Source organism: Mustela putorius, unplaced genomic scaffold (genome assembly GCF_011764305.1).
Source record: "Mustela putorius furo isolate JIRA1106 unplaced genomic scaffold, ASM1176430v1.1 tig00000487_pilon_pilon_pilon, whole genome shotgun sequence".
NCBI lineage: Eukaryota > Metazoa > Chordata > Mammalia > Carnivora > Mustelidae > Mustela > Mustela putorius.
Window position 1 is genome coordinate 1,211,987 of NW_025421399.1, and position 26,148 is coordinate 1,238,134.

Below are 26,148 nucleotides of genomic sequence, written 5' to 3' on the forward strand. Positions count from 1 at the left end.
TGATCCCAGCATCATGGAGCATGCTTAAGATTCTCTCTGTCAGGACGCCTGGGTGGCTCAGCTGGTTAAGCCGATGCCAATGCCTTTGGCTCGGGTCATGATCCTGGGGTCCTGGGATCGAGTCCCGCATAGGGCTCCTTGTTTGGCAGGGAGCCTGCTTTTCTCTCCGCCTCTGCCTGTTTGTGGGCTCTCTCTCTCTGACAAATAAATAAATAAATAAAATCTTAAAAAAAAAAAAAAAAGAAAGATTCTCTCTGTCCCTCTCCCTCTGCCCTTTCCTCTACTCTCTCTCTCTAAAAAAGAAGGAGAAAAAAAATGAAGGAAACAGTCCTTGGAATTCTGGGCCATCATCTCTATGAATGAGTCTGTTTCTCTTAACTCTGGGTCGCCTTCTTTTAATTAAAGGGGAATCAGAATTACATACCCAAATCTCTACCCATGGGAGAACTGTCCTTGAGATAAAATATATTTGTAGCACATCCCTGGAGTGTCAGAACACACAGAGGCTCTCCCCAAGGAGACAAGATCCAAATCAGCCTTCAAAACATCTACCACCAAGCAGGCTGCTGTCCCAGGTGCCAAGAGACGGCTGCCTGCACACACTTCTAACATAGAACACATTTTGCAAGACGGAGAGTCCGTCTTTATTCTCCTGATCGCTTTCACCCCATCACCTACACCCTTAAGTTTTCTGATGAAATAGCACAGAGTTAAGCTAGAACAGGTTAGGTCTCTTGACTCAAACCCAAACCCAAACCCAACACTCTGGGGAGTTTCTCAGGAAGGACTTACCAGTCCTGACTCTCGATCCAAGCAGCCAGAAACTGCCGCAGCTCCATCGGGAAGCTGTCGCTATACAGCTGATGAAGCTGCTCCAGGTACCGTGTATCGAGCTGCTGTAGCTGATTCCATTGGGCCATCCTGTGGCAATCAGGGGTCCCAACTGTAAACCAAAGCGTCCACAGGGTCACTGCAAGCCTTATGAGGAGCAAACCACCTAGGAACACCCCATCTACCCAACACAGGCATAGGGTCCGTGATTAGGGATAAAAGATGCTTTGCACAGGATCCTCTGTGTTTCTCCCAGTTTACAGTAATACAGACACCTCCCCAGTCTCTGCCTCTGGAAGCACATCACAGCTTCTCCTGCGCTGGGATGCCATTGTGGGCGTGGCATCAGCCAAGTTCCAGAATCTGTTATCTAGCAGACAGTATGTGAAGTTGAAAAACAACTTTCAGATTTCCACTCCCTCATCTATAAAACAGAGATCATCATTCCCACCTCTCATGGCTGTTGAGATATTTCTGAAGAAGTTAGTAAAGTATGTTGCATAAAGTCAGACCAAAATGTGGGGGGATGTGACTGTTTTAGGGAAAACAAAGCTAATTCCAAGAATACAGGCTTAAAAGTATAAGCAAGGACCTGCCTGAGATTCTCCAAGTCAATGAAAAGTAATTTTGTTTTGAAAAGAGTTCTCAGTTAACATAGGCAGCAATCTCTTCGATCTCAGTGGCAGCAACTTCTTCCTAGGAACATCGCCAAAGGCAGGGGAAGCAAGGGCAAAAACGAACTATTGGGACTTCATCAAGATCAAAAGCTTTTGCACAGCAAAGGAAACAGTTAACAAAACCACAAGACAACTGACAGAATGGGAGAGGATATTTGCAAACTACATATCAGATAAAGGACTAGTGTCCAGAATCTATAAAGAGCTTAGCAAACAACACCCAAAGAACAAATAATCCAATCAAGAAATGGACAGAGGACATGAACAGACATTTCTGCAAAGAAGACATCCAGATGGCCAACAGACACATGAAAAAGTGCTCCACATCACTCGGCATCAGGGAAATACAAATCAAAACCACAATGAGATACCACTTCACACCAGTCAGAATGGCTAAAATTAACAAGTCAGGAAATGACAGATGCTGGCAAGGATGCGGAGAAAGGGAAACCCTCCTACACTGCTGATGGGAATGCAAGCTGGTGCAGCCACTCTGGAAAGCAGTATGGAGGTTCCTCAAAAAGCTGAAAATAGAGCTACCCTGCAACCCAGCAACTGCACTACTGGGTATTTACCCTAAAGATACAAATGTAGTGATCCGAAGGGGCATGTGCACCCTAATGTTTATAGCAGTGATGTCCATAATAGCCAAACTATGGAAAGAACCTAGATGTCCATCAACAGATGAATGGATAAAGAAGATGTGGTGTGCGTGTACACACACACACACACACACACACACACACACACAAAGAATACTATGCAGCCATCAAAAATTGAAATCTTGCCATTTGCAACGACGTGGATGGAACTAGAGGGTATTATGCTTAGCAAAGTAAGTCAGTCAGAGAAAGACAACGATCATATGATCTCCCTGATATGAGGAAGTGGAGATGCAACATGGGGGGTTTGGGGAGTGGGAAAAGAATAAATGAAACAAGATGGGATTGGGAGGGAGACAAACCATTAACAGGCTCTTTTTTTTTTTTTTTTAAGATTTTATTTATTTATTTGTCAGAGAGAGCGAGAGCGAGAGTGAGCACAGGCAGAGAGTGGCAGGCAGAGTCAGAGGGAGAAGCAGGCTCCCTGCGGAGCAAGGAGCCCGATGTGGGACTGAGCCACCCAGGCGTCCCTATTAACAGGCTCTTAATGTCACAAAACAAACTAAGGGTTGTGGGGGGTGGGGAGGAGGGTAGGGAGAGGATGGTGGGGTTATGGACATTGGGGAGGGTATGTGCTATGGTGAGTGCTGTGAAGCGTGTAAACCTGGCGATTCACAGACCTGTACCCCTGGGGCTAAAAATACATTATATGTTTATTTAAAAATTTTAAAATTATATTTTAAAAAAAAGCTCTCAGTTGAGGGACGCCTAGGTGGCTCAGTCGGTTAAGCGTCTGCCTTCAACTCTGGTCATGAACCCAGGGTCCTTGGATGGAGACCCGCATCAGGCTCTCTGCTCAGTGGGGAACCTGCTTCTCCCTCTGCCCCTCCCCCTGCTCAGGAGGACCCTCTCTCTCAAATAAATAAATAAATAAATAACTTCTTAAAAGAAGAAAAAGTTCAATAAAGCCAAGAAATGAGAATATCAGAATGAAGTAATTGACCCCATCAGGCCAATATGTTTCCATAAATAAACTGAACCTTCTGACGACACCAGAGGTGGTGCTTGGCACTGATTTAATTTTTTTAAACAATGTTTTCCTTCCTCTTAGGCATCTCCCAAACATTTTCAGCTACCACACCTTTGCTGTTGCCCCTGTCCTCACTACCCCCAAGACCAACCTGCTGCAGGACAGATGCTGCTTGGGCCATGGTACATGTATACTAAGCACTGGCTGGAACAAAAGCAGTAGCTGAGGCATTATAACCACGGTGGGTATCACCCTCGATAAGAAATGAAAGGCCAAGATGTCGGGGTGGCTCAGTGGATTGGGCGTCTGCCTTCAGCTTGGGTCATGATCCCAGGGTCCTGGGATCGAAGCCCCACATCAGGTTCTCTGCTTAGAGGGGAGCCTGCTTCCCCCCACCCCGTCTGCCTCTCTGCCTGCTTGTAATCTCTGTCAAATAAATAAATAAAATCTTTAAAAAAAAATAAAGTACACTCTCTACCTGCAATGTGGGGACTGAATTCACAACCCCAAGATCAAGAGTCATGCTCGCTTCGCCAGCACATATACCAAGATCAAGAGTCACATGTTCCACCAACTGAGCCAGCCAGGTGCCCCTAGACACCTAATTTTTATAATAAAGTCCAATGTTATAAGTTAATTTAAAAAACAGACTAATTACTTAATTCCTTAAGTTGGATACAAATGTATAGCCATCACAATCTACTCCCTAAAGTTCCATGTTAGAACCATAAAGCGACACCCCACTATACCTGCTCAACTGGATGTGAACGTTGGGTCACACACAAATATACATATTTTCAGCAAACCATTAAAAAAGTACAAGTTGTTGAAAACTGTCTAGTTCATTTCTAGGTCCATAACTCAGCAGTGTTTTTTTGCTGTTGTAGTTTTGGCTTGGGGGTTGGGGAGGACAACACAAAGGGGATAGTAAGTAGTACAGTAATTTTGTCATTTATTAAACCACAAACCAGTTACTAGTTTTGTTTTGTTTTATTTCCGTAAAAGTAAAGCACCAGGGGCACTTGGGTGGCTCAGTGGTTTAAGACTCTGCCTTCGGCTCAGGTCATGATCCCAGGGTCCTAGGATGGAGCCCCACGTAAGGCTCTCTGCTCAGCGGGGAGCCTGCTTCCCCCTCTCTCTCTCTGCCTGCCTCTCTGCGCACTTGTGATCTCTCTTTGTCAAATAAATAAATAAAATCTTTTAAAAAAAAGAGTTAAAAAAAAAGTAAGGCACCAAAAATGACTGGCATTATGCTTCACTTCTTAGTCTAATCACTGTAGGTAACACTGTAATAGCTATACTTTAAAAAAAAAAAAAAAAATCACTGCAAGTTAAAGCCAAAAGCAGACAGCATTCTCAAGGAGAAGATGAGCAAAGAGCCTTATAGTGATGATTTTCTTAAAGGCAGCTTAGCTACAAACCATATTTAACCAACAACAGCCATGAGGCAATCAGCCCAATGTTCTTCATAAGAACTGTATATCCTTAGGAGATCACCAGCCAAACTGTCTAGGAAAGCCATTGCCAACTAGCTTGTGGCCACTGTTTTACCGGAAAAAGTTTTACAAGAGCCTACCTTATTTCACAATCTCAATTCTGTTTTTTAAAATTACAAGTTAATCTAAAGAACTCCACTTAAGTTCTCACTGAAGTATTTATCTACGAAATAATGCAAAGCCTGTGATTTAATAACCATTTTCACAGACCCGCAGGACACAGAAAGTGATCTGTACAATCTGAATGCCAATTGCCATTCTGGGTACAGAGAGAAATGAGTTCATTCCACAGAGAGACTGGCTTAGGGCATCACGCCGGGCTTAATTCTCTCCAGAGGTGAGTGCTAAGTTTACATTAGCAGACAGCAGATGGGAGCATATAAAGGGAATATTAAATCTGATTCTGTTTTCTACAACTTCAGAGAAAAGAAAAATAAAAATGAAACAGCAAGTCACCAAAGACTTTCCGGACTTTTCAAAACAGGAATTTCTCAACCCCTTGGGGATAACTTAGCAACAAGTCATAACTCAAACAGCTATTGTCTGATGAGGAACTGATTACTGTAAGGACCAGTAAAGTTTGTCCAAAGGCGCAGTTTTCATTTATGTATTACATTCTAAGGAAACCAAGAGACGTGTCAAGAAACACAAATCAGGACCCCTTACAAAAGGGATTCATTACATCATTTCGTAAAACCTCGTTTTAAATTAAGATTTGTAAATCACATCCACGCACTAATGGATTTGTGGTAGAGTGAGGGGCCAAAGTGAGGAGAGAGACGAAACCCCAGCACATATAATCCAGAACAGAAAGTGATCTAAAGATAATTTCTGTTCCACCTTGTGACAAGATTCTTTTGGGTGTCAGCTATACTTTGTATTAGAAATACCTATATTATAAATAGAGCGAAGCCGTATCTTATCCATTGCCTCTACTAAGCCCCTTTTGCTTCAGGAAAGGCCCGGTGACTAAAGCAAACAAAGAAGTAACAGAAGTACCCTTGCACTAATTTCTATAGACATTACTTTCCGTAAAAGTAAAGCACCAAGGGCACCTGGGTGGCTCAGTGGTTTTAAGAAGATACTTTTTAAAAAGATTTTATTTATTTATTTGACAGAGAAGAGAGAGAAAGCACACAAAAGGGGGAGAGGAAGAAGCAGGCTCCCCACTAAGCTGGGAGCCTGACTCAGGGCTTGATCCCAGGACCCTCAGATCATAACCTGAGCCAAAGGCATATGCTTAACCAACTGAGCTATTCAGGTGCCCTAAGATTTTTTTTTAAAGATTTATTTATTTGAGAGTGTGTGTGGCGGGGGGAGGACAGAGGGAGAGACTCATCAAGCAGACTCCCCACTGAGCTCAGAGCGTGAGGTGGACTGATCCCAGGACCCATGGTTTTATGACCTGAGTGGAAAGCAAGAGTTAGGCCCTTAACCAACTGAACCACCCAGGCACCCCTTTAAGAAGATATTTTTAGGGGCACCTGGGTGGCTCAGTCAGGTAAATGTCTACCTTCAGCTCAGGTCATGATCTTAGGGTCCTGGGATGGAGCCCCTAGTTGGGCTTCCTGCTCAGTGGGGAGTCTGCTTCTCCCTCTGCCCTCTGCCCCTCCCCTCTGCTCGCACATGCACTCTCTAATAAATACAATTTAAAAAAAAAAAACATTAATATATAGCAAACTCTTTTCTATGAGAAGATATATTTTTTTAAAGATTTTTTATTTATTTATTTGACAGAGATCACAAGTAGGCAGAGAGGCAGGCAGAGAGAGAGAGAGAGGAGGAAGCAGGCTCCCTGCTGAGCAGAGAGCCCGATGTGGGACTCGATCCCAGGACCCTGAGATCATGACCTGAGCTGAAGGCAGCGGCTTAACCCACTGAGCCACCCAGGCGCCCCTATGAGAAGATATTTTTGTTCAAATCCCTTGAAACAACTATCTCATTTCTATTTGTGTTTTCAATCTAATCCTACTAATCTCAAGGGCCACAAAATTATTTAGACATGCAAGCTCCAATTTGTTTATCCTCCCCATACCACTTCTAAAATAATCTGAGGTAGCTGCAAACTCCATAAAGTAAATTAGGGAGAAGAAAAATTATTAAACTAAAATGCAATTAATGCTAGATCAAGACACTCAACCTGCATGAAATTTTCCTTGTGGGACAAAAGGCATAATGAACAGCAGGGAGCCCATATTTAAATATTTAAATACTGTATTTTTAACAATTTAACCATTTAAATATTTAAATACTGTATTTTTAACAATTTAACCATGGATAAATTTTTTTTAAAAGATCCAGGACCCAGAGATCATGACCTAAGCTGAAGGCAGACATTTAACCAACTAAGCCACCCAGCACCCGGGCACCCATAACCATTGATAATTTAACCATTCATAATTACCTTAGACATTAAGACTCTGTGATTTCAAATCAGAAAAAGATAATTCAAAATAACTATGCCTGGGGGAGACTGAGAAGCTCAGATGTTAAGCCTATGACTCTTGCTTTTGGCTCAGGTCATGATCTCAGGGTTGTGAGATCAAGCCCCATGTGTGAAATCATACCCAGTGTGGAGCCTCCTTAAAATTCTCTCTCTTTCCCTCCCTCCTAAGCACACACACACACACTCTCTCTTTTTAAAGTAGGCTTGTATAGTAAACATATAATTTTATTTCTTACAAATCCAAATAGTACTTTTAGTTTAAGTCCAGGTGTTTGCCTTTGTAATAGGAAGTTTATATATAAATCTAATTTTGATTTCCTAAGAAGAGAAAATATTAACAGTTGAGTGCCCAATCCAACTATAGTTACTGTAATATTCAACTATATTTAATTACAAATAATGGGATTTGCTTTTAAGTCAGAAACCAACTTTTCATTGTAAAAATGGATATTGAGATATAAAAGAACATGAATTCTAGTTCCCTACTAATGTGGCAAAATTGAATATATGGACAGAGTATTAAACTACTGGGGAGTAGAGTTCAGGGAAGCAAGGGAAAGGAAAGGATGGTTTTTTCAAGATTTTATTTATTTTCCTGGAGAGAAAGAATGTGAGTGAGAGAGAGCAGGAGCAGGGGGGAGAGAGAGGAGCAGACTCCCCACTGAACAGGGAGCCTGATATGGGGCTCATTCCCAGGACCCTGAGATCATGACCTGAGCCAAAGGCAGACACTTTGACTGACTTTAACTGACTGAGCTGCCCAGGTACCCTGAGAAAGGGGAGTTTTCAATGGCACTCTGGAACATTCTCAACCCAAAAGTCTATTATCCCTCACTGCTCATATCTCACTTTAACTCTTGGTAGAGTTAAAGAATCTTGTGCCAAGCACCTTATTTTTTCCATTCTAAATCCTAACATGGTGTAAGGTCTTACCACTAGCAGTACCTTCTAATAGTTCTCTAATCCATATCTAGAAACATAGAGAATAAAATTTACCAGATTCACAGTTAACTTTAAGAAATGAATTGTGCCAGGAATGTGAACAGCAGAAAGGATAAAAAGATCTAGGGCTCTGATCCATGAAGAATAATCAAGATCTTAAAAATAATGGGGCACCTAGGTGGCTCAGTCCGTTAAGTGTCCAACTCAATCTCAGTTCAGATCTTGATCTCAGTCTCATGAGTTCAAGCCCTACGTCGAGCTCTACAACAGACCTGGAGCCTACTTTAAAAAACAATAAAAAGGTCTTAAAAACAAAACTACAAGAACTACTCAGATCTACTGCTCCTCCAGCTATCCAAAAGGATTCTGTGAACTTTGAATTGACCAAGTCTCCAATTATGTCAAATCTAATAGCATTAGTGACATTTTTTTAAAAATGATTGGGACACCTGTGTGGCTCAGTTGGTTACACATCCCACTCTTGATTTCAGTTCAGGTCACGATCTCATGATTGTGGGGCTAAGCCCTGAGCTGGGCTCCTCACTCAGTGCCTCTGCCCCTCCTGCTTGTGCTTGCATGCTCGTGCTTGCATGCTCGTGCTCTTTCTCTCTCTCAAAATAAATAAATAAAATCTTTTAAAAACCCATGTATTCTACATACTTGATTTGGTACAGGCACCATATCTGATCACAAATATTTCAGACTAAAGGAACAATATAAACATAATTGCTTCTAAACTGAAAGTAACACAAGTAACGTGCTTTTGTCAATTACTAAGTGTGCAGTTTATGGTTAAAGCTGTTTGAGAACAGGTCTGAGCTCTAGATAAAAACCACAGAACAGACCAAATTGGTGCGTCACATGGCCTCCCCATTTTGTGACACTTCCACTCCCCCGACCAGACAAGCTCCACTGAAGCAGGGTTATGGGAGGCCAAGGACACGGGACAGACTATCCCACAGGATGGGCCTGGGTCCAAACCCTGCCTGCCATTTATCAGTGATTTCTTTTATGGGTATTACTTGACTTCACTAAAATGGGGAAGTATCATTCTTTTGAAAGACTGCCGTAAAAGTTAAAAAAATAGTAATAATGGGGGCGCCTGGGTGGCTCAGTGGGTTAAGTCTCTGCCTTCTGCTCAGGTCATGATCCCAGAATCCTGGGATCGAGCCCCGCATCGGGCTCTCTCCTCAACAGGGAGCCTGCTTCCCCCTCTCTCTCTGCCTGCCTCTCTGCCTATTTGTGATCTCTGTCTGTCAAAAAAATAAAATAAAATCTTAAAAAAAATAGTAATAATGGATATACAGCATCTCTCACAGGTGGTGCGGGGTGCCTAAGGGAGCTGGATGGTTCCTCCCTCCCACAGCATTCCTTCCACTGGTACTTCTTAGCTACATCTATCTCCTCAATGCCCAGGGAAACAGATTAATTCATCAGATTAACCATGTTAAATGATGAAGTCAGCTTTCTCTGCCATGCAAAATGCATGCATTTCAATGAGTCTTTGTATTATCTCCTGAGGGAGGGAGTTCGTAATGCTGTGATTTAGTGTACGTGTCTAAGGGGAAGAGAGAACAGCAGGAGGGCTGGGGGGTGCTCTGATGAAGTTTATCTCCCTCCATACACAGTTCACCTAAGGATAGCTCCAGGTGCTAGAAAGACCAAAGGTAAAAACACTAAATGAGGGGCACCTGGGTGGCTCAGTGGGTTAAAGCCTCTGCCTTCAGCTCAGGTCATGATCTCAAGGTCTCAAGGACCGAGCTCTGCATCGGGCTCTCTGCTCAGTGGGGAGCCTACTTCCTCCTCTCTCTCTCTGCCTACTTGTGATCCATCTGTCAAATAAATAAGTAAAATCTCAAAAAAACCCACAAAAACCACTAAATGATAACCAAATGAAAGAAGACAGAAAGAATGAACCTTGGTTTAAGAGCAGGCCAAAATAACTAATGATTATCACTAATGTTTATATAGCACTTCACTATGTTCTAGGCACTGTTTTAAGCACTTGACATATTTCAGTTACTTATTTCATCTTCACAACAACCCTATGAGATAAATACATTTTTAACCCTGTTTTACAGAGGAGGAAACTAAGTACAGAATTTTAAGTGATTCACCCAAGCTCATCAGATAGTAACATCATGGAGCTCGAATCCTAACCCAAACAGTCTGTTTTCAGAATTCCTGCTCTTACCCATTAGGCTAGAGAAGGAGTTTTCACTGATTTTTAAGTAACACATGAGTCAATCATGACATCAAGCCAATGTGATCATATGGGTTTTTGTTTTTTGTTTTTTAAAGGTTTTATTTATTTATTTGTCAGAGAGAGAGAGTGTGAGAGCGAGCACAGGCAGACAGAATGGCAGGCAGAGACAGAGAGAGAAGCAGGCTCAAGCAGCCGGATGTGGGACTCGATCCCAGTACACTGAGATCATGACCTGAGCCGAAGGCAACCGCTTAACCAACTGAGCCACCCAGGTGTCCCTGTTTTTGTGTTTTTTTTTTAAAGGAAGCTCTCTGCCCAACATAGGGCTTGAATTCACGACCCCAAGACCAGGAGTCACAGGCTCTACCAACTGAGTCAGGTATCCCCATCTTACGTCATTTTCAACAGCCACATACAGTGTCTGAATTAAAGCTATCCATCCCGCTATAACCAGGCTCACATCTACAATGAATCTCTAAATGTATCATAATTTAAATGGCATGACTAAAAAATAAACATATTCAGGGAAGGGTAATCAGGTTGTGAAGAGTCTGAGAACTTGAGCATTTTGCCCAGCAAGAAGGCTTGGGAACAGGAAGTGTGGTTAGGAGAGGAGAAGATAATTACAGAGGAGTAGCTCTTCAAAGATGGGGAGATCTGTACATGCAAGGGCGAAACACTCCAGAATCAATCTGCTTCCCCTCAAGACCGACCCCTGTTCTGCCCTCTGGAGCACTCCCTCTGCATCCACAGGTACCCATCCTGGCTGCAGTTCTTTTTTCTTTGAAGGGAGAGATGCCTGGGAAATCAAACCAGATTTATTAAATCAGAACTGCCAAGGGAGGGACCCATGTTTCGATATTTAAAATCTCCCCGGACGACGCTAACTGCGTGGCCAGACTGAGGACCCAGGAATGAGCGCAGAGATCAGGATCTGGGTGGTCAGGATGACGTGAGGGGCTTTCAGAAGCCGGAGGCTGCTCCTTACTCCTGATGTACTGAATAATCATCTCCAGGGATGGGGTCCGGGCAGATGTAACCAAGCCCCCACGTAAGCCATACTGAGAAACATGAACACTGACCGGGGGTTACAAGGAAGTCTGAAAAGTCTGAAAAGTGTTCAGCAGGCTGGGGACAATCTGATTTACATTTAAGATCCCTCAGGCAGCAATAAGAGGTAAGATCTAGCAGTGACCGGATGTTGTTGCAAGGTGGACATCTTCCAGAAATAGAGGGAGCTGTGATGGGGCTTGGTGACTGTGTGAAGGGCAAATGGGACTCAGACAAAGGGAGGACGAGGAACAACCTCCCAGGCTCCTGTTGTGTTTGGGGTTCAAATGGAGGTTCATTGTTCACTGAGACACACTGGGAGACCCCAGGCTGGATGGCCTCCAGAAACTATTCGATCTGTAAACTGCGATCGGGCTCCATTCCCTCAAGACATTAAGGTTGCTGTGACCCAAGAAAAAATGCTGCAGCGGAAGGAGTACACGGATATTTAACAACAAGGATCTGGGGCTCGCACACCAACTACCAGTTAGCCTCTGTGCCTCAGTTTCCCCACCTGTGAAAAAGGGCAGAGAACAGGACTCACCTCATAGGGTCACTTAAGAACTGAATGAGTCAATGTACACAAAGGACTTAAGATGCCCAAGCAGGCAGGCAGGACATGTCTCTAAGTGTCATTAGTGCAACCGAGGGCCTGGTGAGCCCCGCCTTTCTTGCCTCAGCTGCTACTGGCCTGCTGGCCGAACACCCAGCACTCACCCTGCTCTTCTTCCAGCTGCTCAAAAGCACCAAGGCCTCCCTCTCGGGGTCCTCCTTCTATCACCATTCCCTGCCCAGCGCTGAGCACCAGGATTCCATAACCCAGACCTGCAACCACTTGGCCGGATGCCAGCTCTGTGAGGTCAGGAAGAGCCTTGCTTAGTGTGGCTCTGTAATGTGTTCTCCTCCTCACCCACCCCTGCCCCAAGCATCCAACACAGTGCCCTGCTCACAAAAGGGAGTCCAAAAAATGTACTGAATGAATCAACTGCTGGGCTATTACCACTCTAATTCAATCAGCCAGACGAGGACACCACATCTGGTAAGAATTACTCGGAGGAGCAGACCAACTGACCAATCCTTTCAGTTCTGCTGTCGGAAAAATTCAAGAATGGTCCCTCAGGGATCGTTCAGTAAGAGTAAAATCCCAGACAACACTCCCCAAGCAGAAAAGCGTACACTAACTTCTCACTGTCCAATCCCACATCTCTACCCCTGGCCAAGGTTCTGTGACTCCTCAGCCAATTCTGCCACCTCCCTCCTCTCTCCAGCCTCAAGAGGACTCTCAGGTCTGTTTATCTTCTCCCCCTTATCCCCCACCCCAAACACCAGCCTTTGTTCCTTTCTTGCAGAGAGATGTTCTTGCCTGAAGTGTTTCTCCCCTTGGTGACACTTATGTCCCTTCGCTGTCCCCAATGGAAAGGCACCTCTGGCACAACCCCTGCTTTAACGATGAACCTCCACAGCACTTAGACATGAGTCATGGCAATTCTGATTCCTTCTCCATGTGAGGAGTTCTCCGTTGGCAGCCCTCATGTCTCCTTCTGAGTTAGAGCTTCTGACCGGATGTTAGAGGATGCCAAATGAACACTGCCTTTAGTTTCCTTTCCTCGCCTTTGCACACAGACATAAATACCAGCTCCCACTGCAGAAGTGTCTACTGATGGCCACAATACTGAAAAGCAGGACATGAATATGACTAACTGCATCTGGGAACAAGATCTGCTCTAGCTTGGATGACTGGTGATCTAGACTTTTTTCTGGAGAGAAGCAAAGCATTCTTCCAACGTACAAATGCTGAGGGCTTCCCCCTCGCAGGAATCAAAAGTAGGCTGCCAACTTTTTTTTTAAAGATTTTTATTTACTTATTTGAGAGAGAGTGTGTGTGCACAGAGGGAGAGAGAGAAGCAGACTCCTTGCTGAGCAGGGAGCCCGATGCAGGGCTCGATCCCTACACCCCAAGACCCTGACCTGAGCCAAAGGCAGATGCTTAACCAACTGAGTCACCCAGGTGCCCCAGGCTGCCAACTTTTTAAAACAGAAGGAATATAGCCCTTGAGAAACTGTAGATTGGGCAAGCAAACATCATGTCAAAATTTCCAGGCTTGAGGGCAACTGAAGGGTGAAGGGCAAGTTGCTGGTAAAAGCCTGCAGATATTGTATCCTTGGACAAAACCCAAGTAAGAGTCAAAAAAGCACCCACTGATCTGGAATGCTAGTAAGTTATAGTATTCTTCAAAGACAGGAAAACTGAAATAAACCAGCAAAAGGGAACTTAAATTTCTAAATCTGTTATCACAGACCCATAATATAGCTCACTACTTACTGGAGACAAGCAAGTACCTTTTCCCAACCTTATTCAAGTCACTTCCCTAAAAGAGGTATCAAGGTAATCCTGGTCACTTAGCATGCAGCAACGCACAAGAGGGGCTGAGAACACACAGCCATGGATCCCGTGTCGGAACTCCTTCCTCCAAAGAAACGATGGTTTGGGGGCAGAACCTTAAATTCAAAGGGCATTGGCGGTGGTTATACATGGCCCCAATTTCTTTAATACTCTTCCAGTTGAGACAAGAGGTCTTTGTCTCCTCCCCTTGAATCTGGCTAAAGCCATGACTGCTCCAACCAATCGGGTTAAGACAAAAGGGTCGATACACAACTTCAAGGCTTCCGCCTGATTCTCTTGGCAGGCTCATTTCCCAGCCAACACCCTGTGTGAAGCCCAAAGGCACGAGGAGCCACGAGGAGGCACTTGGTCTGCAGTCCCTGCTGAGATCAGCCTTTGGCTCATCCCAGCCCAGGCATCAAATATGTGAGTGAAGCAGCTCCAGAAGACAATTGCCCCAGATGTTCCCGTCTTCCCAAAGCTGTGCAACAAAGGCAGCCACCCCTGCTGTGCCGATCACATTTTCTGCCCCTAGCATCTCTGAGCATACCAAAATGGTTCTTGCCTTGTGCCCCTGAATCTAAGAGGTTTATTCCACTTGGTACTAGAACACCATTTTTACTAAATAGTGATAGAATATTGTCTTTACATAGAGTCTAACTTCCATGAGAAAAGAATTTGCAGTTTTAAAGGAAAAGGCTTTGCTGTTAAAACTATTTTATTTTTTTGAAGTTTTTAAAAAATTTATTTGAGAGAGAGAGAGAAGCAGAGGGAGAGGCAGCAGCACGTTCCCTGCTCAGCAAGGAACCCAATTCGAGACTTGATCCCAGGACCCCGGGGACCATGACCTGAGCCGAAGGGAGACACTTAACTGACTGAGCACCCAGGCGCCCATTTTATTTTATTTTATTTAACTTTATTTATTTAAGTAATCTCAACGTGCAACATGGGGCTCAAACTCACAACCCTGAGATCAAGAGTTGCACACTGTTCTGACTGAGCCAGCTAGGTGCCCCTACTGTTAAAATTGTTTTGTTTTGCTTTAAAGATTTTATTTATTTATTTGACAGGGAGAAAGCGAGCACAAGGAGGGGGGTGCGCAGAAGAGGGAGAAGCAACCTCCCGGCTGAACAGGGAGACCCTAGTCAAAGGCAGACGTCAAACCAACTGAGTCATCACGCACCCCTTAAAACTGTTTTCATAGTAAACCTCTTTCCTCTGTGCACTCCCCTTCTAAGTGATCCATCTAATCCCACTCCTTCAAAATGACATCTACACCCTGACAATCCCCAAATTTACATCCCTAGCCTTAACCCCCCTCTTGTGAGCTCCAGAGTCACATCTAACTGCCTATTCAATATCTCTACCTGGATGTCTAACAAGGAGCTCATATTTAATGTGCCCCACACCAATCCCCTCATTAAAAACCTCTCTGGCCAACTTCTCCATTTTAGCAAATGACAACTCCATTTTTGCATAGGCTCAGGCTAAAAACCTTTAAAATAAGCCTTGACAGCGTGCCTCAGTGGCTCGGTTAAGCATCTGCCTTTAGCTCAGGTCATGGTCTCAGGGTCCTGGGATCAAGCCCCACATTGGGCTCCCCGCTCAGTAGGAATTCTGCTTCTCCCTCTCCCTTTAACCTGCCTCCCTGCTTGCGGGCACGCTCCCTCTTTCCCTCTCAAATAAATAAATAAAATCTTAAAAAGATAAATAAAATAAGCCCTGACTCCAATCTCTCTTCTCCTTCTCTTCCCTCCAACATCCAATCCATTAACAAGTCCTGTTGGTTCTACCTTCAAAATGTATCTAGACTGTGAGCACCTCTCACCATCTCCACTGCTGCTACAGTCTTAATCTGAGCCACTGCCACCTCTATTACCTGGCTGCCACCACTGTGCTGAATTCCTAACTGGTCTTGGTATTCACTCTAATCCCACCACAGTCTATTCTCCCCATTACAGATCCTTTCAAAAGAGAAATCCCAGGGCGCCTGGGTGGCTCAGTGGGTTAGAGCCTCTGCCTTTGGCTCCGGTGGTGATCCCAGGGTCCTAGGATCTAGCCCCACATCGGGCTCTCTGCTCAGCAGGGAGCCTGCTTCCTCTTCTCTATCTCTGCCTGCCTCTCTGCCTGCTTGTGGTCTCTGCCTGTCAAATAAATAAATAAAATCTTTGGGGGGAAAACAAAGGGAAGAAATCCCACCATGCCATTCTTCTGTTCAAAACCCACGTAGGAAAAAGTTCAAGCTCCTACCTCAGCCCACCAGATGACCCAATTTGCCTCTGGAGATCTCTCTGATATCCTTTCCCACTGCTCCCCCTTTGCTCATACTGGTCCCCCTTTTGCTTCTGGAACATGCCAAGCCTCCCCAGAAAGCTCTTCCCTAGACTATCACTTGGCTCGCTCTCTGTCTTCACTCAGACTTCTGCACAAACACTTCACATCACTTCATCGAAGAGCACATCTACCCCTGCTGAGTATTTCTTCATGGTACTCAACACCCTCTAATACACCATGTATTTCTTTTTTTTTTTTTTTTTAAAGATTTATTTGACAGACAGAGATCACAAGCAGGCAGAGAGGCAGGCAGAGAGAGAGGAAGGGAAGCAGGCTCCCTGCCCAGAAGGGAGCCCGATGCAGGGCTCAATCTCAGGACCCTGGGATCATGACTCGAGCTGAAGGCAGAGGCTTTAACCCACCTGGGCAGAGCCACCCAGATGCCCCTCTTTTTTAACTCCTTCCACCACCAGCAGCTAGAGATGTAAGCTCCATAAGAACAAAGACCTTTTTCTGTTCACTGCTATGTCCCCAGGGCCTAGAAGATGCTTAAATATTTGTTGACCAAATGAATGAAAATTAGTTAAATTGTTGTTTTGTTTTTTTAAATCTGTGACAGGGGCACCTGGATGGCTCCACTGGTTGAGCACCCAACTCTTGGTTTGGGCTCAGGTCATGATTTAGGGTTGTGGGATCGAGCCCCACAAAGGCTCTGGGCTCAGCAAGGAGTCTGCTTGAGCTTCCCCGTCTCCCTCAATCCCCCCTTCCCCCGCTTGCACGGTCTCTGTCTCTCAAATAGTTTTTTATAATTAAAAAAATAAATTAAAAAATAATAAATAATTCTTAAAAATCTTAACATACTGCTAGCACAGAGAAGCCTGAAACACCTTAAGAAGGTAATTAACTTCAGGGAAGGGTATCCACTGATCTTCCTTGAGCATGAGCTAACAGGTGCAACTAATTCATGCAGATTTACTGTCAGTGACAAGCAAATATGTAACATTTCCCAATAGAAGAATTTATATTAAAATGTTAAACCTCAAAAGAAAAATGATTTTAAATATAAAGCTAGGGCTCCTGATGGGCTCAGGTGGTGAAGCATGTGACTCAGGATTTTGAATTCCAGCCCCACGCTGGTCTTAAGAGATTACTTAAAGAAATAAACTAAAAAACAAACAAAGAAACAAAAAGCTTAAAAAATAGGGGTGCCTGGGTGGCTCAGTGGGTTAAGCCCCTGCCTTTGGCTCAGGTCATGATCTCAGGGTACTGGGATCAAGCCCTGCATTTGGTTCTGTGCTCAACAGGGAGCCTGCTTCCCCCCTCTCTCTCTGCCTGCCTCTCTGCCTACTTGTGATCTCTCTCTGTTAAATAAATAAATAAAATTGAAAAAAAAAAACTTAAAAAGTAAAATAAAAGGCTAAACTGTTATAGAGTTGTTTCCTCCTTAAATTGCAATAAGGAGACTTTTGCACCTGTCATCATCTAAAAGAAGGTATTTCGTGACATGTGCCTGTTGGTAGTATTTGGAAATCTAAGAAATTATACCCTAAGTTAATACTGATGGGTAGACACTGAAATGAGACATCTCATAAAACATAAAACCCCTGGGATGAGTAAGTTTATTCTGAGATACTCCCAAAGTATAAGGTAAGACCCAACCTAGAATCAACAGCAAACTTCTCTACACAGTAAATCAATTATCTGTTTTTCAATGCTTTACCCTCAAGACACTTGGACTCTGGGTGACTGGGATCTCAGTGGGTTAAAGCCTCTGCCTTCAGCTCGGGTTATCGCCCCAGCGTCCTGGGATCGAGTCCTGCATCGGGCTCTCCGTTCGGCGGGGAACCTGCTTCTCCCTCTCTCTCTGCCTGCCTCTCTGCCTACTTGTGATCTCTGCCTGTCAAATAAATAAATAAAATCTTTTTTAAAAAAAAAAGACACATGGACTCAAACTTATTAACAAAAAATATGTTTGTGATGGTTGTTGTTTAACAGACCTTAAAAAATAGAAAATCCAACCTCCTCACTTTACAGACATGGAAACAGACCACGGATGTGAACATCGGGAATAATAATCAAAAGGGCAGCCTCTTGACTTGATTTATGGTTCTTTCCACCCCACTATGACTTAAGAGGCAAGGAGTACATTAAGCCGTAAACTTTGTAACTGGAAAAATGTGGCTAGAGTGGAAAAGACATGTGACTGCAAAGAGAAAATCATCTATCCAGGCAGAAAAAGAGAGTCATAGTTGTTATTCTCCCAAAGAGAGAAGTACTTTATTGTTGGGATTAAAAAAAAATAATAATGTATCACATAACTGTGACCTTGCTAAATAAAAATGCACAGAAGCCAAATGCATCATTTCTCAGAGGTTTTCTTTCTTTTATTTTCAGTGTTACTGAGATAAAATTGACATATGACATTGCATTATTTTTAGCTGTACAACATAGTGTTTTGATGTATGTAGTATTATGAAATAATCACCACAAGTTTAGCTAACATCCATCATCTCACATACCCACAAATTTTTTTTGTGATGAGAACTTTTAAGATCTACTCTTACAAACTTTCACATATATAACATCGTCTTATTAACTACGGTCCCCCTGGTGTATATTACATACCCACCCTATAGGTGTTCTGGCCCACCTGTGACATTCAGGTGGCCACATGTAGAGGTGTCCTTGGTTCACTCGACACCTGAGTGCCTCTTTACCACATGCTTTGCCAAGCTGTGGGGACACCAAACTGCAGAATTCATGGTCCCTACCAGAGCAAGAGGGATGCACAATTTCAGGGGGCACCCCCGGAACATAATTCCAAAACAACAAGGCAAATGGTGCTCCTGGGAGTGGTGCAGCCCGGTCCCCACTGTCCATGAAGATACACTTTTCAAAGAAAAGCAGGAGGTGCCTGGGTGGCTCAGCCGGTTAAGCGTCTGCCTTTGGCTCAGAACATGATCCCAAGGTCCTGGGACTGAGCCCCAGCTCAGGCTCCCTGTTCAGCAGAGAACCTGCTTCTCTCTCTCTCTCTCTCTGCCTGCTGCTCCCCTTGCTTGTGTGCTTTCTCTCTCAAATAAATAAAATCTTAAAAAAGAAAAGAAAAGCAGACATGTAACAAGATAATTACGTATAAATGGAATGGTGTAACATTAGAAGACCAATCCTTTACAAGGACTGGTGGTCATGCTATGGAGGAAGGGGTAAGCAGTCCCAGCACAGGGAACAGCATGTGCAAACACGGAAGATCTTCAGAGAACATGACACGATCTCCTGGTTAACCATGACCCAAAAGCTTGTTAAAGTGATAGTAAAGCAAGGGCAATGAGTATAAACCCACAAGGACAAAAAGTGGGAAATGAGATGACTGTGGACTAAAGAAATCAACAGATGCTGGAATCCAGCAAGTGGAGACAGGGTCACTGACCTAGCACAGCAGAGAACTGAATAATAAGTGCCTGTAGAAGTGATTTCCAGCCAGAGTTATGCTATATGACCCCCAAAAGCTCAAAGTTAGAGGAAGTAGGTGTGGTTCAATGGCAGGGATGAAAGGTTTGGCTGAAAAGAAGAGAACTGGCTGGACAATCTGTATAGTTGAGATTTTCCAAATAACTACCTCTCTCTGAACCCAGGAGACAAAGTACTCACTGTCTGGAAAAAAACAAGTACAGACCCGGGGATGCCAGACACAGCTTAGGGCAAGGCAGTCACTGAACTAAAACAACAGAGATTAGGTAAGAAGCTAACATCAGCTCCCAGAATCCTAGGAGCCAGGGCTTTCCCCAGTTACCCCACAGTGAAGCCCAACAAGCAAATAAAACCAACTTGAACTGAGAAGTAAGAACTACCACACTTTTTTTTTTTTTTAAAGTAAGCTCTAAGCCCAACATAGGCTTGGGCTTGAACTCACAACCCCAATATCAAGAGTCACATGCTCTACTGACTGAGCCAGCCAGATGCCCTTAAGAATTACCACACTTTTGAAGAAAACTTCCAACATAAGAAAGAGAGGGATGAAAATAAGAGGAACCCAGGAATCAGAGAATGCCAGGAGCATATAAAAATTTCATTGAACTAGGGGTGCCTGGGTGGCTCAGTGGGTTAAGAGACGGACTTGGATCAAGTCTTGATCTCAGAGTCATGAGTTCAAGCCCCGAGCTGGGCTCCATGGTAGCCATGGAGCCTACCTAAAATACAAAACAAAAATATCACAGAACTATAAATGGTATTGTCAGAGAGACAAATTATGCATATTAAACAGGATTAGGATGAAAATGAAGATAAAGAAAATGACAAGTGAAAAAGTGCTATTGAAACTGAAAATGGGAGCCAGAATTGAAAATTAAGTGGATGAGTTGAAAGACAGAGCCAAGGAAACCTTCCAGAATACTCTCCAGAACAAAAATGATGGAAAATAGAAGCAGAGGGGAAACAAAATAAAACTCTGATGATCTGTCCAGAAGATCCAATTTCTGACCTAGAGGATTCCCAGAAAAAGAGAAGGGAAGAAGGGTAAGATAGAAATTATCAAATAAAGAATAAGAACTTCCCTTTCCAGATTGAAAGGGGCCCATCAGGGGCACCTGGGTGGCTCAGTTGTTAAGCATCTGCCTTCAGCTCTAGTCATGATCCCAGGGTTCTAGGATCCAGCCCCGCATCAGGCTCCTGCTTGGCAGGAAGTCTGCTTCTCCCTCTCCCACTTGCCCTGCTTGTGTTCCCTCTCTATCTCTCTCCCTCTCTGTGTGTCAAATAAATAAATAAAATCTTAAAAAAAAAAAAGAGGGGCCCATCTACTACCCAATCCAATGAATGAAAACTGATCCACACTAAGGCACATCCTGTGAAATTTTGAGAGAGGGAATAAATAAGTTCTAGAAGCTTCCAGAGAAAAGAGCTACGTCTCTCAGAGAGGATCAAAATCAGAAAAGCCTTAGACTTTTTTTCTTAAGACTTTATTTACTTATTTACTGGGGCCTGGAGGGCAGAGGGAGGAGAAGAGAATCCCTAGGAGATTCCACTGAGGAGCGCAGCACAGAGCTCGAGGCAGGGCTTCACCCCACAATCCTGAGATCATGACCTCAGCCAAAGTCAAAACCAAGAGTTGGACTCTTAACCCACTGAGCCACCCAAGCACCTCAACACTGGACTTTCAACACAAACTGTGAAGGATTCTAAAGCCAATCACTGAGCCAAAATGCCTTCAAAATGATGGGACACATGATTCGATGCTCAAATGATCATTCAAGTCAGAAGAAAGAATAAAGACATTCCAAATACTCAAATTTTCAAAGAACTGAGTTTCCACGTACTTTTTCTTGACAGCATGTTCCTGGAATAGGTGCTTCAAGAAATGAAGTAGTAAAGCTAGAAAGAGGAAGACATTGGATCTGGGAATGAGGGACTCCAACATAGGAGACCTTGATTGTGGCAGAATAGGGGGTGGGGCAGGGTTGATTGCCAAGAACATAAAGACTAGTTTCCCAATGTGTTTTAAGCATTTGAAGCAAACTGCCAGGCACTTGAGAAACCTGCTGGAACACTTGGGGGAAGTCAGCAATAGGTGTTAAGAAAACCGAGCAAGTTTTTAAAAATAAAAGTATTAACTCCAGAAAACAACAACAACAACAAGTATTTGTATATAAAAGGAAACATAACCATAGCATACTTCTTGGCTTACCAGTGAACCACCTTTGGTCAAAATAAAACATATGATTAGTGGTTTTGCTAAAGTGGCTTAAAATTTATGACCACTCTATTGTGAGGGATGGGAAGAACAGCGGTGGCAAAGAATACATCCTCACCAATGGTAACAGGAAGTTAAAGGGCATCTAAAATTCTGAGAGGTCAAAAATAGCAGTGTATACGTATTACTGAGAAGCATGGGATAGTTGGAAAGTAGCTTGGGAAGTAAGGAAGGGTGGGACAAAAGACTGTCATTTTCTTCTTTTTTTTTTTTTAAAGATTTTATTTATTTATTTGACAGAGAGAAATCACAAGTACACTGAGAGGCAGGCAGAGAGAGAGAGAGAAGGAAGCAGGCTCCCTGCTGAGCAGAGAGCCCGATGCGGGACTCGATCCCAGGACTCCGAGATCATGACCTGAGCTGAAGGCAGCAGCTTAACCCACTGAGCCACCCAGGCGCCCAAGACTGTCATTTTCAATGTAAGTTTTTCAGTATTCTTCAATTCCTAAATTATTTGTGTGCATTACTTGGATAAAAATTATTATTTTTAAAAAATTTTTTAGAAAGATTTTACTTGTTTGACAGAGCGAGTGAAAGAGGGAAGAGCAGGCTTCCCGCCGAGCAGGGAGCCTGATGCAGGGCCTGATCCCAGACTCTGGGATCATGACCTGAGCTTAAGGCAGACGCTTAACCACTGAGCCACCCAGGTGCCCCTTGGATAAAAATTGTAATTATGTTTTCTAAGTGAAATGCTTAATACCAAAATAAAACTTAGGTAACATCATGTTCTCTTCTTTCAGAAGGAACCTCCTTACTTGACTCATTCATTCATTTGTTCATTCATAAAAGAGAAACACATGGTAGGAAGCAAGGGCAAGGTATGGAATGGTGAACAGGACAGGTCCCTGCCCTCCTCAAGACACAGACACAAGACACAGGGAGGCAGACAGACAAGTAAATAAGGAAGTAATTACCACTTACGATAAGAGCAGTAAAGATGACAGGATAATGAGTGACTGGGGCCAGGCTGGTAAACTTGAGAAAATCAGGAAAGGCATCTTAGAGGAAGGAACTATTTGTCCTGGCTTCTAAAGGCAAACACACCTTTTGATGTTAAAATCTCAGCTTGGAGGGATGCCTGCTTGGCTCAGTAGGTTAAGTGTCTGCCTTAGGCTTGGATCACAATCCCAAGGTCCTGGGATCCAGTCCCACATTGGGCTCCTTGCTCACTGGAGAGCCTGTTTCACCCTCTGCCTGCTGCTCCCCTTGCTTGTTCTCTCTGACAAATAAATAAAATATTAAAAAAAAAAATCTCAGCTTGGAGTTTCCAGGACCAAAAAGGTAGTGTAGATCTAAATGTTAAAATGGGCAGGCCTATGCTTAGGAATGGTTTTGGGAGACTTGGCTGCTCCAACTCCTCACCAAGGACAAAGGCCTGGTCTCCTGCCTAGAGCAGCCTTTAAACTAAAAATCCTTAGTAAAGGGGCACACAGGTGGCTCTCAGCCAGTTCAGCATTGAACTTTAGACTTACACTCAGGTCATGATCTCAGGGTCATGAGTCTGGCTCCACACTTAGCACAGACTCTCCTTGAGATTCCCTCTCTGTCTTCCTCTGTTCCTTTCTCCACTCACGCACACACTGTCTCTCTAATAAATAAAATCTATTTTTTTAAGTCCATGGTAAAAAGGTAAATGCTAAACTCCGAGCCCCATTATAAAAGGGTAAATTCTCTCTTTTTTTGGGTGAGATTCCATTTGCTTTTGGCCTCTCAAGACTTCCTCAATTTTTTTTTAAAGATTTTATTTATTTATTTGATAGAGAGAGAGATCACAAGTAGGCAGAGAGGCAGGCAGAGAGAGAGAGGAGGAAGCAGGCTCCCTGCTGAGCAGAGAGCCTGATTTGGGGCTCCATCCCAGGACCCTGGGATCATGACTTGAGCCAAAGGCAGAGGCTTAACCCAGAGCCACCCAGGTGCCCCAACTTCCCCAATTTTCTTAAAAGTTTCTGCAACATTTCTTTGTGTTTCGCACAGGAGGGTTTTCAGGATATCTAGTCTACCAAAGAGCTAGAACAGAAGTCAATCAGGATGAGACAAGAACAGGAATTTAAGAAAACTTTAAAGGTAGCACCAAAAGGACTTGCAGATAATTGAAGAGAAGCAGAGATATGAGAAAACAGGGGGTTGAGGGATTATTTCCAGATTTTTGGTTTGCACAGTGGGTTAGATGATAATGCCATTTATTTAGATGGGGGAAAATGGGGTATGGAGAATGGCACAAACTTACGGTGAGAAAGTTTAATAAGAGTTACGTTTCAGACAAGATAAACAGGAGACAACTACAAGCTGTCCAAGGGGAAATGTCAAGTGAGCAGCAGGACACAGGAACTGGGAGCCTGGAGAGGCCCTTGGTAATCACCAGAATGGAGATGACGTTTAATGCCGAAGTAATGCAGGAGATAACCTGAGGACAAAAAAACAGAAAAAGGAAGGAAAAGAAAGCCCCAGAGACCTGAGAGCCTTCAAACATTAGTTTCGGATAGAGGATGAACCAGGAAGGCAACAAGTAAGACTGAAGAGAAACCAAGGGAGTATGTTGTCACAGAAGCCAAGAGAGTGTTTTACGAAAAAGGTATTCAACTGTGTCCAAAACCGCTTAAAGGATGAGCAAAATGGTGACAGCATCCACTCAATGTGGTAAATGCAGAAGTCTCTGGTGACATACCTAGTCCTTCCTTCAATTAGGTTAATGTTTCTGAACCCCAAGACAAATTCACCAAGATCACAAGGGCACTCAACCCCCTGGAAGAGTATCTTCTCACTTTTGTCCCTTAATCTGATACATATCCCCCCCCCCAAAAAAAAGGCAATTTAAAAGGCCCCTAGAAGGATGATCTCTAGAAATACTATTCTTTTTCCCGAAAAAGATTTGGAAATCTCCAGTATTTCTCCACTATTTCAATATACCTGGGATCAGAAATGTTCAGGTCTTAAATGAGGAATCAACACTCTATCCAACATATGCCATGGAAGGGCACATGGCAGAGAGATTACGCTAAACATCAAGATCAGTGTTTAGGTCTATCCTCTGGACTACAACCCTCCAGCCAGCCCCATCTAGACCCAGAAGAATTTGAAAATTAAATGTGGAGAGGGAGCGAGGTTAAGTATTTCATTTCCTTGTTCTCAAAGTGCTAACCACAAGCATCCTGAAGTTTGTTTCTGTATCAACTTGAACTCTAGGAGAGAAATTTATGCCAATTAAAAACATTTTAAGGGAAGAAAATTAAATATATCGCAAGTATACAAAGAACTCTTAAAATTCTCTGAAAAATAAGAAAACAACCCAATTTAAAAATGGGCAAGGGGCACCTGGGTGGCTCAGTGGGTCAAGCCTCTGCCTTTGGCTCAGGTCATGATCTCAGGGTCCGGTGATCGAGCCCCGCATTGGACTCTCTGCTCAGTGGGGAGCCTGCTTCCCTGCCTACTTGTGATCTCTGTCAAATAAATAAATAAAATATTTAAAAAATAAAATAAAAAATAAAAATGGGCAAAAGGGGTGCCTGGGTGGCTCAGTCGTTAAGCATCTGCCTTCAGCTCAGGTCATGATTCCAAGGTTCCGGGATCAAGCCCTGAATCGGGCTCCCTGCTTGGCAGGAAGTCTGCTTCTCCCTCTCTCTCCCCCTCTGCTTGTGTTCCCTTTCTCGCTGTCTCTCTCTCTGTCAAATGAATAAGTAAAATCTTTAAAAATAAATAAATCAACAAATAAATAAATAAAAATGGGCAAAAGATCTGAACAGGCACTTCACCAAAGAAGATATACTACACATGCCAAATATGCGTATGAAAAGATGTTCAACTTAATACATCACCAGGAAACTGCAAATTAAAACAACAATGAGATGCTTTTACACACCTATTAGAATGGTCAAAATCCAAAATGCTCACAACAAAAAATCCTAGTGAGGGTGTAGGGCAACAGGAACTCTCATTCATTGTTAGTGAGAATGCAAAATGGTACAGCCACTTTGGAAGATACTTTAGCAGTTTCTTATAAAACTAAACATACTGTTGTTTAAAAAAAAAAAAAGATTTTATTTATTTATTTGAGAGAGAGAGAAAGCATGACTGAGGGTAGGGGCAGAGGGAGAGGGACAAGCAGACTCCCCACTGATCACAGAGCCTAACCCAGGGCTCGATCCCAGGACCCTGAGATCAAAGTCAGACACTTAACCGAATGAGCCACCCAGGTGCCCCACAACTAAAAATACTCTTAACATATGATCTACCCATCATGCTCCCTGGTATTTACCCAAATTAGCTGAAAACTTGTATCTACAACAAAAGCCTGCACACAAATATTTATAGCAGCTTAACTTCCCAAACCTGGAATCAATCAAAAAGTCCTTTATTAAGTGAATGGATAAACAAATTGTGGAGCATAGAGGGAAAGGAGTATTAATCAGCAATACAAAGGAATGGGCCTATCAGGCAACAAAAAGACATGCAGTGATTTGGATAAATGTTG

General features: G+C 43.4%; 1 protein-coding gene across 4 annotated transcripts in view; it reads right to left on the bottom strand.

The window, feature by feature from the left end:
- STAT3 (signal transducer and activator of transcription 3) overlaps positions 1-26,148 on the bottom strand; it is a 72,202-nt gene that overhangs the window by 30,709 nt on the left and 15,345 nt on the right. For all 4 annotated transcript variants that reach the window (XM_004772692.3, XM_004772690.3, XM_004772691.3 and 1 more), the window contains exon 2: positions 793-943. In XM_004772692.3, the coding sequence (XP_004772749.1) occupies positions 793-920 (128 nt within the window). In that variant the 5' untranslated portion in view covers positions 921-943. The remainder of the gene's footprint in view (positions 1-792; positions 944-26,148) is intronic.